At 43.0% G+C, this 19,276-nt stretch overlaps 1 protein-coding gene and 1 pseudogene across 1 annotated transcript; both read left to right on the top strand.

Moving 5' to 3' along the window:
* Nucleotides 1-668: 668 nt before the first annotated feature.
* On the top strand, nt 669-3,091 carry LOC143400345 (pre-mRNA-splicing factor RBM22 pseudogene; annotated as a pseudogene).
* A 5,361-nt stretch (nt 3,092-8,452) lies between these two features.
* Nucleotides 8,453-18,233, top strand: Msantd5 (Myb/SANT DNA binding domain containing 5). The gene is given in 4 exon segments (XM_076857612.2): nt 8,453-8,552; nt 17,416-17,487; nt 17,490-17,714; nt 18,028-18,233. Coding segments are annotated over 4 exon segments (603 nt in total).
* Nucleotides 18,234-19,276: the final 1,043 nt, after the last annotated feature.

Below are 19,276 nucleotides of genomic sequence, written 5' to 3'. Positions count from 1 at the left end.
AGGATGAGTGGGGTCCTTGTCAAACCTCACAGAAAGGAATTTAAGGACATGTCAGCTAGAGGAAAAGACAAAAATTTATTTAGGAAGGAAGAGACACATTCAAGGGAGGACGTGGGCTGTCTTGAGGGTGAGCAGTATCTCCTTAGTCTGGGGTGTTCGTATTTATAAAGGGACAGTAATTAGGAGGTGGGCTAGAGGTGAAGTCAGGGTGAAGTTAGATAATCTCGTGCCAGCTTTTCCTGCACTTGCACGTTGTCTTCACATCCTAGTACTCTTTGTGGACAAGGACAAATGCTTATTTGCTTACAGGTTGATTGTTTTGCCTTCTAGTGATTCATGGGCGCTTCTCTTTTGAGATTCAGTCTATTTTTTTTTCTCTGTATTTCCAGATCCCCACCTCAAGTGACCCTTTTTCTCTTGAGTCTATGTCTGACAGAGATCAGGGCTCTAGGTACCCAAATGTTCCCAAGCCTTCCTAAGCTATATTCTGAAGAACAGCCCAGTGCTCTAGGCACACCAGGGACTTGAGGCACAGTCCCAGTGGAGTTCCTATCCATTCACCAGGGGTATCCAGAATGGAACCTCATGCACAAACCATCAAACATTTCCAGTTCTCCATCTGCCACAAGACACTAGGGACAACTCTGTACAGCACACCAAGAGTCTGAATGGAACACCATGGTGCATATCCCTATGATGACCACAAAGTGAACAACATCTCTAACCCCACCTGCCTCCAAAATCCAGCTAAGATTGTTGGATTGTTCCCAGGTGACAAAGCCAAGTCAGGAAGACCCACTGGGAGTGAGTGACAATCTGGGGCTCTGTCTGTCAGAGGAACAGAGTTGGCAAATGCATTTTTGGTGGAACAGCATTTCTTGAGCAAGAAACTATGGCAGAATGTCCAGAAGGCCCATTGCCAAAGAGGTCTGTTTCCTTCATTAGGTCCCACCTCCCAACACTCCTGTATTAGGAATTAAGTTTCCAACACAGGCTTTTGGGAAAACACATTTAAACAATAGAAGGCAGGAAGGGTGCTCACCTTCCTGGTCTGCAGTTCTTTTCTCCCTGCTCCCTTCTTCATTCATAGTGCTTGGAGGCTCATTGACTATCATGGGACACCTTTTAGACTCAAGGATGACAGCTGACCTTTGAATCCTGCCTTCACCTTTTTTAACTAGTGGTCCTTTTTTTTTTTTTTTTTAACATTGCTGGGCCTCCCTTTTTGGTTGACAACATTTCAGTGGAAGCTTCTACTTTCAGTCTCTTTGATCATAATAACACAAATACATGGCAGAGTCTCTGTCTCTCTTATGTAACTGTACATTTCCAAGAAGATATTTTTCAGTAGCAATGAATTTCTCTGTGCAGATTCTATTTTCATAAGATTCCCTCTTGCACAATTTGTATTGTCAGTTACGTAGACACACCTATCACCTTATTTTTCACTTTTCTAACAAGGTCTAAGAAAAGTCAAAATAATGAGGATTTCAGTCCTTTCCCCAATATTGTTTTCCCAGAGAGATGATGAGCTCTGTGAGAATCTAATTTCCTGACTCTCCCATTAGGGACCCCATTTACCAGCACCCACTAAGGAAAAACAATCTTTGAGGGGGTTGGTACCCTCAGAGTTCATGTTTGAAATTCAAGCCCATGGATAGGGCTCTGCCAGGCTCTGGGGCAGGGGGTCACTTGGAGATAAAGATTCTCAGAACCCTGATCCTGATTCCATTGAAAAGACAAGGCTTTATCACAGTTCTTTGCACAGATGACCCCTTCCCTAAAACCTACATAATAAAGATAACATTCAGAATTGAACTGAGATAGGAATTTGAAATTACAGAAAGAAAAGATATACTGAGTCTCAAAAGAAAAGTGCTCATGAACCATCAGAATGCAGAAAATTTTAGCCATGAATTGTTGGAATGCAGAATAGGCAATTCAACCAGCAACCTCAGCTGTGTCCTTGCTGGCAAAAAGTCACATGATGTAAGCACTAGGGAAATTGGCCCCAAAGTTCATCACTTTGCCCTGAATCCACTTCTAGCAGAGCCCCCCTGGGCTACTATCCCTTCTACAAATATTAACATCCAGACCAAGAGTACTTCTCACTCTTCCCACATCCTCCCTTAATGTGTCTCTGCCTTTCTAAATAAATCTGCCTCTGCCTCTGATGAGTCCTTAAATTCCTTTCTGTGATGCTTGTCAAGGACCCCACTTGTCCAGAGTTGAGGTCCCACTCTCTTGGAACACCTCCAACCTCCTTCAGTGACAGAACACTGGAAGTAGGAGAGTCCAGTTCCCAGTTCTGATGCTACTGCTGCCTCCAGAAGCTCTCCAGATGGCTCCCTGACTGGTTCCAACACCTGCTTCAGGCCAAACTAGGAGGGAATGTAGACTTCCCCCCATTCTGTGCCAGATGTGTCTTGGAGAAAACCCATATATACCAATGACCAGAAAAAAAAAAACAAGGGAAGGAATTTGAAGTTTGTGCCAAGTAATTCACAGTGTTTTATTGGTATGTTTCAGGGTCCAGATGTGTTTTAAGAAAACTGAAGTAAGCCAAACCTGAAGTGAACTGAAGGATGCCTAGTAGACCTGCCTCTCAGATCTACAGTATGCCCTATCCATCCAGGTACATGATGAGAGACTTGAGGGATGACACACCAAAGTCAGATGTCAAGCACTAAGTGCAAAAGAGATTTCTAACTGATGGAACACAGCCAGTCAGCATGCTGGGGAAAGCCACATCCATCAGTGACATGCTGCCCCAACCATCCTTACTTCAAAAGGGATTGGCCCCACATTTGCTCCTTCTGGGTGAAAGAAGAGTGTAAAGGAGGAGAGAAAAGGAGCATTCCATATAGACATGAGCAGCTACAGATCCAGATAGCCACTTCCTAGGCTAGTCATACTATTAAAGACCAATATGGAATCAATGACTCTGGAGCATATAAACTTCTCAAGTGGGCTGCAACCAGACTTTACCTGGACCCTTCAGTGGACAAGATCATCACCATACTGGATATTGGTGCTGGGTAATACCATCATTGGGACAGATCTAAGAAGTCATTTGGAGAGATCTGGATGATCCCTACTGTACACAGGTAGCAGTCACTTTCATCCAGTTTGGCCCGGGCCCAGCTGCAGGAAAAAAAAAAAATCTTTAATAAGTTGATTGTCAATGGTCAACAAAATGGGAAAGAGGAAAAAAAATAGAAGGATGGAATCATAGTCTTGGGGATCAAGCTAGAGCCTGTTCTAGGACTGACAAGGTGTATTCCTTCTCCTCCTGCAGCAGCGGCAGCAGTGGCCTCTGGAAACTACTAACTCTTTCCATGTAGTCCCCCAGCTGTAGTGACCATTACCTCACTGCCACTCCCAGTGTGTGGGTCACCATGTTCCTCCCAGTGAGAGCACCCTCTCCTTCCATGAGGGCTCCAGGACCAATCCACTGTCTTTCTCAGGACAAACTGAGAATGGAAGCTCAAAAGACACAGCAGCACAGTATCACCACCCTGGGGTTCTGTGGAAGAAAGGGTCCCTGAGAACCCAATAGCTGAGGCAAGCATGGTGGTACATGTCTAGAATCCCGTGTCTTAGCAGGAGGATTGCCAGTTCAAGGCCAGCCTCAGCAATTTGGCAAGGCCCTAAGTAACTAAATGAACCTCTGTCTCAAACTAAAAATTATAAAGGGATGGGGATGTGGCTCAATGGCAAAGTGCCCCTGGGTTCAATCTCTACTACCAAAAAAAAAAAAATTCCAGCAGCTGAATCTTGGAAGAAACATGTTTCTTTCTTGCTTTCTTGTCTGGGTATTTTCCATTGTCATCGAATGTGCAAATATGGGCAGTCAGAGAACAACAGCCAGTCTTTCCTGTGTGTATTCCAAGGATCAGTACCACAGATAAGCTGCCATGAAGTCTGCTGGTTATTTTGTTACATTCCTAAGAAAACCTAGTGCCTGTTCCTCTTACTTCTATGGGAAACAAGCAGCTACCAAAATGGAATGTCCAGCAGAGTCACCATCCCAATTCTATGTTCAATTTGTATTTGTCATTTTTTGGTGGTGAGAATCAACCTGCAAGGAAAAAATTGACCATTTTTATGTTCATTGAGTGTATCTCATTTTATCACCTAAAATTAAAGATGGCCCATACTAATTATGGTAGTGGCACAAAAGTGTGTCTTAACTCTTGAAGTCATATCCTCAGAAAAACAAATAGAAACCAACCACCCAGCACAGCCCAGTTCTTTTCTTTCCTCTCTTTTCCCTCGTTCATTACTAAAGGAATCTAATGGATAGTTTTATTTCTCTATGTCATCACCAAAAGACAGAAATTGCTTTCTATTTCTATCAGTTGGAGTTGTATGTAATTGAAGAAATCTGGTATTTGGGATGAAACTTTTTCCCCCCAGTACTGGAAATTGAACCCAGGGGCCCTCTACCACTGAGCTATATCCCCAGCCCTTTTTAATTTGAGACAGGGTCTCACTAAGTTGCTGAGGCTGGCCTCAAACTTGCAATTCTCCTGCCTTAGCCTCCTGAGTAGCTGGGATTACAAGCATGCATAATCATGCCCAGCGTTGCGATGAAAATATTTAAAAGAACATCCTGTACTATATTTTAACAAACAGAAATAAAAAGCACTGCATTATGTTTGAATAGAAGTCTTGGGGTTAGAGTTGGAACTTTTATCTTCTATTTTTACTGTTGGGTGTCTTCAGCATCTCATAATTACTTGAGTCTGGGCAGGAAACTATCTTGTTTTAGAATGTTTGAATGTAACAGAACTGTAAAGGGGAAAGGAAAATTGATGTTGCGGTATGTTTTTTGATAACTAAATAGGTCAATTTTCAACAAGATAAAAAGAGCTTCAACAAGGTGTCCAGATGCTGAGAAGTCTGTAAGGACTTCCACAGGTGTAGTCATGAGGCCAGCCAGAGGCCCCAGAGTTAGTCCTGACCTTGTCTTTCTGGAGAAGCTTTGCAGTGGATCCTGGCCTGGACTAGGAGGAACATGTCTTCCCAGGCATGTCTCTTCCATGACTTCCTTTGAAAACCAGCCTCTACCTCAAAGCAAAGCCTGTCCAAGGAAGGGACATGACCTTTGTCCTTGGAAAGACCCACAGAGCACTCCTAGGCACATTCCCACCCTGCTAAGTTGTTTATCTACAAATAACAGGAGAGATCTGCTGCGCCAGGTGTCCCTGACTCAGTCAGGCTAGGTGGGGATCCATAGTAACCTCCTAGCAGCCACCAATCAGCATGAGACAGGGAAATACCTGGGATGCCAGATGACCCTCCCAGTAGTTTATGGTGGTTGATAACCGTGTTGGAAAACCATGTAGTTCAGCATGTACACCCCTCTTGGCTTAAACCAATCAGTTCAAATGAATACCCCTTTTGTACTGACCAATCACCCCTACCCAACTTGTTCCCACCGGTGAATGTGCTAATCATGTTTTAGAGTTGTTTTATGATTTTCCTGCCGTGTGTGATGATTTGCTAAGAGATGCTGTGATGTATGTGAAGTCCCTGCCTTCCCCAAAGAGTGTATAAAACTGCTGCAAACCCTGGGCTCTGGGCCTCTCAGTGTCACCAGTTGCTGTGTGCGCAGAGGACTGAGTTAGCTTATAATAAACGCCTCTTTGCTGCTTTCACCAATCTTGGTCTCTGGTGGTCTTTTGGGGGTCCCGAATTCGAGCATAACACCTTCATGGTCCTTAAGTAACTACATCAGCTGGCCCTGCCCAGCACACTGTGCCCTGAACAGGGTAGAAAATTGGGGGACAGACCCATGGTTCCTTTCTTCACAAGAATGGAAAGAACTGAACACTGCTTCTCCACTGGTCACGTGCAGATCAATGGTCTTGAGGGACTCAGCTGCTGACCCTGTTTGGGGTGAATTTGGCCCAGTGAGAGATTCCAGGTGACCTAACCCAGTTCTGATGAGTCTCTTCCCTGTGCACCCAGAAGCCCCCACTTCCCAACACCATATAGGCCAGGCCCTTCCACCCTCTACCACAGATGAACCATATTGAGGATGCTGAAGACTAGGAGGGGTCCTGGGAATCTTGGGTCTTCCATAGTCATCCCCACACTTGTTTCCTGTCCTTCTTACTGACCCCACTCCCTATGGGTCTGAAGCAGCAGTAGTTGACTTCTCCTGACTCTAAACCAGGTCCTGGATTTAAAGACAATTTGAACTTTGATCCCCACTTCTCTTAAGAGGTAGTGGGGTATTGTTAAACCACGAAGCAAAGGAAAGACCACTGACTCCAATTTAAATCAAATTAAAGCAAGCTTGTAATTCCGACCAGCCAGGGCTGTCTCTCCCAAAACCCATGGGAATAGCAGAGCACCATAGCTATCTAGGAGCACAGCTTTATAGCACAGAAAGTTGCAAAAAGGGCAGGTGTCTTGAAAACTTACAGATAACAGGATTTGGACAAGCATTACACAAAGGCAGGAAGTTGGTTAGTGGTCCAGCAATTAGGAAGTAAATTTAGATTCCAACATCAGAATTAATGAGGCGCCACTGGAGTTTCAGAGAAGGTCTTTATCTGGCCTGGGAAAGCCAGAATTTATGAGGCACCACTAAAGTTTCAGAGAGAGTTGTTATCTGGTCAGGGAAAGCCAGGCATGGGTGAGTTCAAGGCATGGGCAGACATTCCAAGCAAGTTCAGAAATCACAGTAATTTATAGTACAGTCGAAATTAACTTTTCATGCCTTTGGGATGAGATGGCTCCTAATCTAAGAGGGAATTAGGGTGGGTTTATCAGTATCACTGTTGGACACATGGGACAAAGAATCCTTTAGAATGCCTGCAAGAATTGTACACAAATAAATAAATAAGAGAGCTCATAAATAATGGCATAATTTGGTGTGAACATACTTTATATACAAGGTTACAAAAAATTGTGCTGTGAATGGATAATTATGAATGTAATGCACTCCACTATTGTCATGTATATATGAAAGAAATAAAAAAAGAAAAAAAAAAGAATGCCTGCTGTAGTTGAGATCAGACTCACCTTATCTCAGATATCCAATCAACACTAATTTAGCTGGGTGTGATGGTACATACCTGTAACCTCAGTGACTCTTGAGGCTGAGGCAGGAGGACTGCAAATTCCAGGGTAGCCTCAGCAATTTAGGTAGGCCCTAAGCAATTTACCAAGACCTCTCAAAATTAAAAGTAAAAAAGGCTGGGGATGTTGCTCATTGATTAAGCACCCCTGGGTTCAATCCCAGTTCCAAAAAATAACAACAAAACTGGTTTTGTTTCTACCCAAAATGATTCAGTAGAAGCAATCAAAGTCTCAAATTCTTATGTCAATCAACTACCCAAGTGTATGTCCAGGGTGGGTCTGATTCAATCAGGTGGGTGTTATTTAAATTCTCTTCCTTTGCAGGGGATGATACCAGTACTGAGAGATAACAAAGGATGTACCCAGGATCCCAGGGCAAGCTGTTTGGACTCTTAACAAGAATGCTAATCCCATTACTTCAAAACTAGAAATGACTGAAATGACCTCTGTAGTCTTTTTTTCCCCTCAGGAGTGGGGACTGAACCCAGGGGCAGCCTATATTTTGAGATAGGGTCTCACTAAGTTGCTGAGGCTGCCCTTGAACTTACAAACACCACCACCCCTACCTGACCTCTGCCCAGTAGATGGAATTACAGGCATGTGCCACTGCACCCAGCTCTTACCTAGTCTTGATTACTCCCAAAGGCTTTACCTCCTACTACTATCACATTAGTGGGTAAGACTTCAATGAACAGATTTGGGGAGGACACAAGCATTTTGGTTGTGAGACCCATTAATCCTCAATTACTTTCTCTAATTTTCTCTCCATTCCTTCCAGATCTTGAATTTCATAATTTTGGTTGCATAGATTTAATGAATATTATTTGATGTTGTTTAAAAGAAAGTAAATAATTAAAATAAATTAAATATTTTTTTTTAATGGTGATTTTTCTATCTGTTTAAGTTTGCTCTAAGGGTGGGAGCATACCTCAGTGGTAGAGTGCTTGCCTAGCAGTCACAAGGCCCTGGGTTCAATCCCCAGCACCGTCCCCCCCTGGCCAAACAAAGAAGTTTCCTCTCCTAGCTGCTCTAAAACATGATGAAATCCACTCTCCTTTACAGACTTATATTGCACCATTGGGCTTGAAAACAACAGACCTGGCCCCGCTTCAGAGAGGGAGAGCCCTGGGCTATCACTGGTAGAACCATATCTCCTTAGGCTCTTTAGTATCTAGTTCAAAGCTGTTAGGAGATGTCTTTAGAAAGCCTGACCCTTTAAATTATGCAGACCCTTGCCCTTAGGTTCCCTCTGCACATCAGCACAATGAAGGTGACATATGAATGTGCCCCATGACTCTGCTTGCTCCTCATAACTGAGGGACAACGTAGTGGCCCTGAGGGACCTTGTCCTGGCGTTATGCAGAGTGGACACAGCCTCTCCAATAAGGCCGAAATTCAGAGATCAGAACATGATGTCCTCATGGAATGTGTCTCCTCTGTCCCTCGCCTTCAGCATGGTAAGGGTCAGCCTTGTCTGTGTGGAGGGAATTGCTGTGTGCTTTTGTCTCCTTGATGATTCTCTCCAGCCTCTTACCTGCTATTTCAGATTCTCCTGGCACCACTTAGGTAAGAGCAATCATGGAGTCTCTCCAGCATTTCTTTCTTATTTGTTCCAATCTCCTTTGTTACATAACATTTAGTCTCTCTTTTGTTACTGGGGAACCTGAAAAGACTACACTTTTATTTACAAATAAAATACTTCATTGGCAACCACCTCTGGCTCACCCACTTATTTCTAACCTGTAGAGACCTTCTTTGGCATCGAGAATATCTGTATCACCTTACACTTTCATTACTCCCACTATTTTTCTCCCCAGTATTCTACACCAATGCCCTTATCATTTCAAAAATTCAGCCTCATATAATAATAATTTAATTTTTAATTATTATTTTTCTGTATCAGGCATTGAACCAGGGGTGCTCAGCCACTGAGCCACATCCCCAGTCATTTTTAATATTTTATTTAGAGACAGGGTCTCAATGAGTTGCTTAGGGTCTTGCTCAGATGCTGAGGCTGGCTTTGAACTTGTGATCTTCCTGCCTCAGCCTCCCAAGCTGCTGGGATTATAGGCGTGTGCCACCACACCTTACAAACCTTTTTATTTTTAATTAACAATAATTATACATATCAATGGCACACAGTGTGATGATTCAATACATGTATACAATGTGTGATGATCAAATCAGAGTATCAGCATATCCATCATCTCAAACATTTATCATTTCTTTGTGCTGGGAATATTCAAAATCTACTCTATTAGCTATTTTAACTATAAAATAAATTATTATCTCAGCTATACACTGAAATAGTGAGTCAATTTCCCATAAATTAGAATTTTTTTCTAAAGGTTTAAAACAGAACACTCATTTTTTTTTTCTCAACCCCAAAAAGACAAGTAGGTTTAAAAATGTGAAAACTTCTGAGAATGTGACTCAGTGGTAGTGGGCTTTGTTATCATGTGCAGGAGCCCTGGGTCTATTAGCCAGCACCACACACCAAAAACAAAGACTGTGAAAAACATTTCCTTTAAACTCACTTGCCCCCTCAAAATAAATCTCAAAACATTACTCTTTAGAGATCAGGACCTAATCCTCTGCCCCTGACTCCAGCAATTATGCAGTTTTATCTATTATTAGAAATAAAAAAGACCCATGGTCGTTGGATCTCTTAAAACTGAACCTCATCAGTCATGGTGGCATGCACTTCCAGCTACTCTGGAGGCTAAGACAGGAGGATCACAAGTTCTAGGCCAGGGTCTCACAATTTAGTGAGACCCTGTCTCAAAATGAAAAACAAGGGACATAGTTCAGTGGCCGAATACCTCTGGGTTCCATCCCCAGCACCAGGAGGGGAAAAAGGCTGAAATGTACTGATGGTACATTGGAACTACCTAGGACCTAGAGAATTTATGATTCTGGAATCTCAGCCTAGATTATCACATCAGAATCTCTGAAAGTAATCCCAGGATGGTGAAGTGTTCCGCAGATAGTTCTAATCCAAAGCCTGGGTAATTCTAATCTACTCTATATCCCCACATCCTGGTGCCATAATAGGCTGGGGAAATACCAAGACCACCTCTGCACTCTGCCATAATGTGCCTCTAAAGCAGGAGATCTCAACCCAGGCTTATGTTAGAATCAGACAAGCAGACAAATATATCACTCAGTGGTACAGTGCCTGGATTCAATCCTCAGCACCCCCCCAAAAAAAATCCTCCAAGAAACTTTAAACATCCATAACCACCTAACCACTGAGTCCCCCTGTCCTGACTAGTTAGAGCTGAATTACTGGGTGTAAAGATGGCCTTAGGCCTGAGCCCAAGCAACTCCATTTTTAAAACTCCAGTTTGAAACCTGAAGCCTCAGTAGGCACACCTAACAGATCCCTCTAGTATGGCCTCAGACATAAACAAGTCACTTCCCCCACCCTAAGAAAGTGAAGCCTCTGGCAGGCTGACCTCGCCTGATAAGAGGAAAAGGCCTGAAGATCAGGGTGGAGACGACCAACCCGCTGTAGTGGCATCCCCTTTCTCCACAGAAAAGTTGTAACTGAGCTTCTCCAGAAATCTTCACCATGGCTAATTTTGGGACAGTCAGCAAAAGAGTCTCTACAAAAGAGTTCAATGTAGATAAACTTCCAATTTTCATGTTGCCCTGTTTTACTTGGCCACTGGCTGGGAAGAAATCAGCACTCCAGGAGCTGGACACCCCTTACTAGTTTTTCACTAGTTTTTCAGTATAGTAGTTTGTAGAAATGTGTAAACAAGGCCTCTGGCCTTGAGCTGGAGCTTCACAGAGATGTCTACATTTTTAAGAGAAGAGAAGTTACCAACTGGGCTCCATTGGTAACAGCTGGGGCGAGGGGTGGGGAGAAAGAAAGGGGAGAAGCAGCTCTCCCCTTCTCAGGTGTTGCCCTTGAAGGGTTAACTTATCCAGAACAGTGAAAGAAAAAGCTGCTTTTATGTAAACTTCTGCAGACTGGGAACTTATCAGCCCCTCCCCTTACATGCTGGGTATAAAACTCTGAACCTACCTGAACTTGGGGTTCAGGGCATTGATTGATTACAGCAAAAGCTGTGCCCTCTGAACCTGGATGCAGCCAAATAAAATGGTTTCCTGCTATCTTCGGTGCCTTGCCTCATCTGACCCTACAACACAGCTGTTTCTGACCCCAGGATAAATGATGTCATGGAGAAATCCAGTGGTAACTGATAAGATTGAAAGGGGGGTCAAAAGTCCCAAAATTCAGTGTAAATAATAGAACTAATGAAAAGGAATTCAGCCAGCTGAAACAAGGATGCACTCGAGCTGCAGGGCCTGATGAGGACCTGGACTGACATCCCATCACTTGTCATTCTTTTCCTGATCCTCTGTGTGATCCTCCCCGCTCTCAAACTCTTCTGCCCTGTCTGGACCCTGGTGAGGCCACAACTTCTCCATACGACCCTCTCTTCAACCTGCAGTCCACTCCACACCAGGAGAAGCCTGCCTTGGTTCTGGATCTGATCACTGCAGAGTGTGCATCTGCTGGATGTAAAGCTTAAGGCTTAAGACATTTGAACTTAGCACACAGAGGGAATGTCTGTCATTAGCCTGTCATGATTAAGTGTATTTGCAGTGCTTAGAATTATCTGGAATTGTTTGCAGTGAACTAATTAATCTAGAATTGTTTACTGTTAATTGATATGTCTATTGCAGTACCTAGCATTAAAGATTGTCATTTTCTTGATTAAGAACCTATAGAGTGAAAATGTATGGAGTAATTTGAGTGAATAAAACATTGAAAAGGGTAGAAGTGCATGGACGTTCTTTATTTCTCCCCCTCGACTGCATACTTCACAATTTTGCCCCCTCTCAACACTGGGACTAGCCTTTGAAAAGCCTTCCAGCTGATTCCATTGTAGAATCAGGGCTGGACAACTGTTCCACTGTTGTATTCTCCTGCAGACAGGATCCATGGGTTTCCCTGAACTTATACATCAGTGGGAGAGGTAGACTTGACCCAGGAGTTATTTTGACGTGGAGTGTTGATAGAGATCGAGGACAGAATGTCAAAGCAGCATTTATGAAGAGTGTCTCCATGTAAGAAGGCCTACAGGCAGGCACAGCGTGATCAAGACCTGAGTAAGTGGTATGTGCCAGCTTGATGGTGGTTATGGGAGCAAAGCAACTAACAGAAGAAGCAAAAGGCCCAAGGGAAAACTGTGCCTAATGTATTTAACAATGAGAGCCATTAAGTATGGGTGGAGCCTGGACGTTGACAGAAAAATTGATTTGATCTGAAGTTCTAAGTGCACAGGGAATGAAGAGTGCCCTGAAAAGTCCCAAGTACAGGATGGCTGCGTGCTGAAACCGTATAAACAGTGCCCCTCATTAGATGTTTTGATCACTGTCCATGACAATGATCCTTGGCTGAAGTTGCCTCCCCCACATACATCCCCTTTTGGCTTCCAGGGATTGAACTCAGGGCCAAATGCGTGCTAGGCAAGCACTCTACTACTAAATTGCATCCCCAGCCTCTGTGACTATGGCCCACACTTGGGCCGTTTCAATTCCAGCATAAGTAAAAAGCCAATTAATGCCACATGTTTAGAAGACAGGATATCAACAGTTTCTGCTTGAGCAGAAATGGTTACTGGGCATCCTGGGTGCGGTTGCCATTTACACCAAGACAGAGGCCCAGAAAGGAGGCAGACTGGGAATCGAGGCTCCTGCTGGATATGCAGTGGAGGGTGTCCTGAAACTTGTATTTGCAAATAAACAAAGGGCTCTACCCTGGAGAGGAAGACTAGGTGTATATTTGCACTTGAGGGAGAGGAAGTAATAAGTTGATCAGATTTTTGTCTCAGATGGTCCCTTTAGGCAGCGTGGAGATGTATCATACAGGCCTAAAATGGAAAGCACAGAGAATAGTTCCAGGTTTTCCCAAACATATGGACATGAGGAAATGGAGGCCTGATATCTATAGAAATTAAGAGAAACTGATACCAAGGATTACTCCTAAGCCACAACACATTGAGTAGGTTCTAACTTAAGAAGCGACCACTCATTGTACAGTCTCCTTCCCTGTCTTCTCAGACTGCAGCATGAGATAGAGGCCATAATTCTGAAGGATTGGGTAGAGTGAAACAAATGGGCCTCAAGACTGCAGATTTATTCTGAGTGGTGTCCATAATCCTGGACTACATCTGAGATCCAAAAACCAGGGAAAAAATACATGAATTGTGTCCTTGACAGTTTGGTCACTCCAGGTACTCAATCCTACCCTTCTCTGCCCCTGAAGTTGGCACCCCCTTTCTCCACAGAAAAGTCCTCTTCACCATGGCTGATTTGGGGACTGTCAGCAAAAGAGTCTCTGCGAAAGAGTCCATTGTAGATAAACTTCCTATTTTTGTGTCGCCCTGTTTACTTGGCCACTGGCCAGGAAGATACCAGCACTCCAGGTGCTGGATACCCCCTTACTAGTTTTTCACAAACGTATCCGTATAGTACTTTGAAGAAATGTGCAAACAAGGCCTCTGGCCTTGAGCTGGGCTTCACAGAGATGTCTACATTTTTAAGATAAGTTACAAATGGGCTCCATGGTAACAGCTGGCAGGGGGAGAATAGAAACGGGAGAAGAAGCTCTCCCCTTCTCAGGTGTTGTCCTTGAAGGGTTAATTTGCCCAGAACAGTGAAAGAAAAAGCTGCTTTTATGTGAACTTCTGCAGACTGTGAACTTCTGAGCCCCTCCCCTTACATGCTTGGTAGAAAACTCTGAAACTCCCTGAACTCAGGGTTCAGGGGATTAATTGATTACAGCAAAGGCTGTACCCTCTGAACCTGGCTGCAGCCAAATAAAACTGTTTCCTGCTGTCTTCGGTGCCTTGCCTCATTTGTCCCTACAATACCCCCACCATCACTTCTTGCAAGTTAACTCAAATTTCCCACTCCACTTCCTCCTTTGACGTATGCATAGCTCAAGTTTATCCTCTTGTTAGGAGAAAGGTTCTGGTCTCCTTTTCCTCTCTCATCTCTTAACACTACTGTCAAATTAAGTCTCTTGCAGAGCCATTACAGCCATCCATGAGCACCTCAGCCAGCGAAAGCCTGGTCTCTTCCCTGACTCTCCATGCAAACAACCCTCCCCAATTCTGATGCCAAATTCACACGGCGTTGCTGGTCCTTTAACTCTATCTCATGAGAATAGGAGGAGGGTTCATCTGTAGAAATGTATCAACCTCCCTTTACATTTTGGAACATAGAGCTCAAAGATCCTCAGAATCACTGCTACCATGTTGGTCTCTGATTATGGTCAGTGAAATAAGCCAGAAACAGATACCATATCTTCCCTCTCATATGTGGGAGCTAAAACAATTGATCTCAAAGTAGAAGAGAGTAGAATAGTAATTATTGGAAGGTAAGAAGGGGAGTGGCGAGAGGTGAGATAGAGGAAAGTTGGATAGAGATACCAATGTAGTGGCAATAGAAACTATAGTTCAATATAGTTTTATATTTTATAGAACTATAGAACTAGAAAAGAGGAGCTCAAAGTCTCCAAACATTAAGAAATTATAAGGAGATGGAAATGCTAATTACGTTGATTTCACCATTTCATATTGTATACATATATTGAAATATGACAGTGTACCTCATAAATATGTGCAATTATTGTGTTAACTAAAACGAAAAGAAAATATTTTTAAAGTGCAAAGCAAAGGATTGAAAAAAAACAATTATTCCATCAAATTTTACTTCAGGTGAAGGGATTTTGCAGATGAAAATTGGTTTGCCTTTAATTAGTCCTTAGAGACTCTGTAGGATGGGTCCGGCTCAATCACATCCAAGACATATAAATGTGGCCATATCTGTACTGAGTACAGAAACAGAGAGGAGTGAATACTACACTCAAGCACCTCCTGACTCACCTGGTTTCCATTAGGGCAGAGTAAGTGCAAGTTCTCTGCAGACCTCTCAACAGGCTCAGCGACTACAATGAAAAGAATCCCAGGAGGAATAAAAATGGAGGTAAGTTGGAGGGAACCTAGTTCCTGTGTTTTATGGGAGGACGGCTGGATTGTACTTTTTTATCTCACAAGAACTTTTCCAACCACTAACATGTGTACCCTGTGTACCTCTCTACAAACATTAACTCACTGGATCCTCCTAGTGAACCTGATGGAAGGTGTTATTACTATACTCGTTTTACAGCAACGGAAACTGAGGCACAGACCTGACTAACTACCTTGTCTGAAGGACCCATGCCTGCAATTTTCAGAGCTGGGAAAACCTTACATGCTGCCTATTGAGTTTATGACCTTAACAGCTATTCTATGCTGCCTTCTTTACAGTTTATTCCTTCACAAATTCTCGGTTTGATTTTTACCTTATTGACTTTATTTATTGTGGTGCTGGAGACTAAATCCAGTTATGTGCTCTGCCACTAAGCTGCCTGCCCAGTCCTTTTTTATTTTTATATTGATACAGGGTCTCGAGAAGTTGCCCAGGTCAGCCTGGAACTTGAAATCCTTCTGCCTCCGCCCCAGGAGTATCTGGGATTTTATTTTTTATTTTGAGACAGGGTCTCATGAAGTTCCTAAGGCTGACTTCAGACTTGTGATCTTCTTGCTTCACCCTTCCATGCAGCTGGGATTACAGCCCCACGCCACCACCTCTCCTGGCAAATTTCTGGTTTTAATGGGATTGTGTGTCTGTTTGATAGTTCATCCTCAAAAGTTCTACTTAGGTTCTTTGTCTTCCTATTTGTAACCTCTTTTGCTTCTGCTTCCTCTACATGTTTGGCCATGGGAAATATACAACAGCTACTTTAAAGTCTTTCTAAAATCCCATCATCTGTGTCTTTTCTTGGGTTTCTTAATTGATTTTACAACAGTGAATTATATTTTTTTGTTTCGTGCCTAATAATTTTACTTAGGAGGTCCATATTGGGCATTTTACATTATCAGGGGCTTGGTATTTTGTGTTCACTTGACTACTGTTGGATTTTGCAGTATTTTGTGATGTGTTTTTACTTGGAAATGAATTGATGCTTTGGAAAATTGTGCTGAATCTTTGTTAATTGACATCGGAACAAACTTTAGTATGCATAATTTGAACCAACCCCTTAGGCAATATCCTTTTGCACTATCTTCAAAGCCCTTTGGATTATGGTGTTGTTTTTTTTTTTTTTTCACTCTGGCAGCTGGTGACATATTCTTCTAGGGCCTGAGTGACACAAGGAATATTCCAGACTGTTCCTTTCTGCTGGTTCTTACCATAGAAAGTCTTTGCTCATAGACTTGTTGAGAATGGACACAATCCCAGGGCCAGTTCCCCTCATTCATGCACTGGCCTCTACTTGGCCAGGGGATTTTTCTGAATATCTACAAAGCTCTTTCTCTTTCCTTCTCCCCACCCTTACCCCAATGCTGCTTCTTTGTACTGTACTTGTCCCTGTGATATCTAGAACACTTCACTCTCCCATGTTCTCATCTCCAAACACCAGCAACACTGGAGTTTTTTTCTCTTTGCTCTCCAGCCTGGGAATTACGCGGATTTGTGTTTGTAACTGAGGTCCTCCATTATTTTAAGATATACATGTGTTTCCAGATTATTCTTAAGAGAAAACTATTTCCAGTGCTCTGATTGGCTGATTCAGGTAAGTCATTAAGACATTCCTATTATAAAAATAAAACTTTGATCTTTTCATTCTTTTAATTAGAAAATCATGCTATAGGATAAAATTTCCAGAAATACCCAGGTGCTAAAGAAGGGAAAAGAAAACAAGAAACCAGGAAAGCTCTCAGGTATAATGTTCTGTGTCATATTTGGGTAGAAAAAAAATGTTCTATCCCACCTTCATCTTTCTGAGTCTGTGCTCAGCCTAGTCCCCTAGGAGGGGATAGCTCTGGGGATGACAGGACTGTCCTCAGCATTCTGGGATCTTTATCTTTGCCCACAGCCCTGGACACCTGGAAGTGGTGAAAGGTTCCACTTGTGGGGTGGGAGAGAGTAGTCCCACATCAGGGGAATCTTTACCAGCAGCAAATGTACCATCAAGGCCCTATCTATTCTACTCTCTGAAATTTATTTTATGAAACTTGAACATACATACTTTCCCATGTTTTCCCGACTTGTCTCAATGACTATATATTTTGGACATGGGGACTAAAGCAGATGCTGCATCCAGGACTTCTCATCATTAAAGATTTTTATCATATTCTACTAATTGAAATAAAGCCATGTTTGGGCCTGCCACTATAGAGAAAGGGCCTCTGAGACCCCCTAATACGTGCACGTGAGTGATGCCAAAGTACACCCACATTCTTCTATTCCTTGCAGTGCACTCAGTTAAACCGTGGAACAACCAAGAAATCCAGAGTTTCCTGCAAGAATGGGAATTTCTTGAACATGAGTGAAGAATAATCATGTAATATCAAAAGCAATTTCCCAGCGTCTTAATCAGAGAGGCATAAAGAAGAGCTGGAAAAAATGTTCCCACATGCTGACAAGTTTGCAGGATCTGTACTGGACTATCTGTGAGGCCAACAAGAGACCAAGAAGTGAACCGCTGCCTTGTCCTTATGGAGAAGCCCTGCACAGAATCCTGGGGTACAGACAGGAAGACCATGACCTCTCAGGTTTGTCTCTTTCTGTACTCAGCTTCAAGGTCCTTTTGTGAATTGTATCAGCTGGCCTAATCCTCAGGGCAGGGAATGATAGGACAGGATCCTGCCCACAGGGTCCCTCTATATACAGTATAGGACAGGCCTCTTTTGGTCCAACTGTCCCTCTTTCTCCTATTTCTTCTATTAGTTAAATCCCCAAAGAGTGACCTGAGGGACTTTGCTCATAGACTTTTTGAGAATGGACACAAACCCAGGGCCAGGCAATGTCATAGGCAAGGATTCAGGTGGGTGACATGTCCTGAGCTCTCTGTGCGCCCTCTCTCAGGTCTTCTCTGTACAGATGTTGCTGCTGACTTGCTACCTCTTGAACACCAGCCCGAGGACTGCGGTGCCTCTGTTTCCTTTGAGGAGCTGCTGTGGGTCCCTCTACCTGTGATCTTCATGGAAAATCCTCAGGCACCCAGATGGGAACTCTGGAACGTGAACCTTCCAGGGTACCCCACCCTGCAACAGAACAATCCAACTCTGTAACTTGTGATTCTTTCCTTTCCCCATCCAATTGAGTGAGAATAAAATATGTAATTAATTGAATGACCACAGCCTCATCCCTTTCTGCATTGTGCTTGTGGCTCAGATGGAACCCATAACTATAGAGAAGCCAGGGGGCAGGGCAGGTGTTCAGCCACTCCACTAGGGTGACTTGAGTCCTACCCTCCTTCTTTCTCCCATAATGCTTCCTACATGGAAAAGACTCCTTTTCCACAGAGGCAACTTCTACCTTCAGAGACAACTGTGTTCCATCCTGTCTTCATCCTCTAACTGTGATCACAGAACTTAGTGTTTCCGAGTCTCAAGTTTCTCCTATTACAATTGAAAATGATGGAGGCTGGGGTGGAGCTCAGTGGGGTGCTTGCCTAACATGCACAAGACCCTGAGTTGGAGCTCCAGCACTGCAGAGAAAACAAAACAAAGCCTCGAAGATGGTCTTTCTTATTTAGGTAAAGAATAAGTTTTTAGGATAAAAACATACATAGGTGGTATATTCATCCTGCATGTTATTCATTTTCCATATTCCTTGGTGGTCTATTTTTTCAAACACCTGTCAAAAGATCATTTATTTGACTGATGGATTATAGTACTCATAATTAAATCCAGGGGCACTTTACCACTGATCTATATCCCTGGACCATTTTTAGTTTCTTTAAAAATTATTGTTTGGTTCCAGGGATTGAACCCAGGGCACTTAACCACTGAGCCACATCCCCGCCCTTTTTATTTTATTTTTTTTTTATTTTGAAACAGACCTCACCAAATTGCTGAGGCTAGCCTTGAACCTGCAGTTCTCCTGCAGCAGAGGCACTGGAATTACAGGCATATTCCGGTATCATTTGTTCATTTTAAAAATAATAGTAATAACACTGTTCTTTCATAAAAGAGAGGATGTAAGATTATTTCAATTATTTTTTGTAGACTTTGGAGGTATTCCCCATAGAGGCCTCAATCTTACTTAATGTTCTGTACAAAGTCATCACTGGATTTACTGAATAAAAATCTCAGATGTTATTTCAAAGAGG

This window comes from Callospermophilus lateralis, chromosome 5, assembly GCF_048772815.1.
Source record: "Callospermophilus lateralis isolate mCalLat2 chromosome 5, mCalLat2.hap1, whole genome shotgun sequence".
Classification (NCBI taxonomy): domain Eukaryota; kingdom Metazoa; phylum Chordata; class Mammalia; order Rodentia; family Sciuridae; genus Callospermophilus; species Callospermophilus lateralis.
The sequence above is the reverse complement of the archived record's forward strand: the minus strand, read 5'-3'. Positions and strand labels throughout refer to the sequence as shown.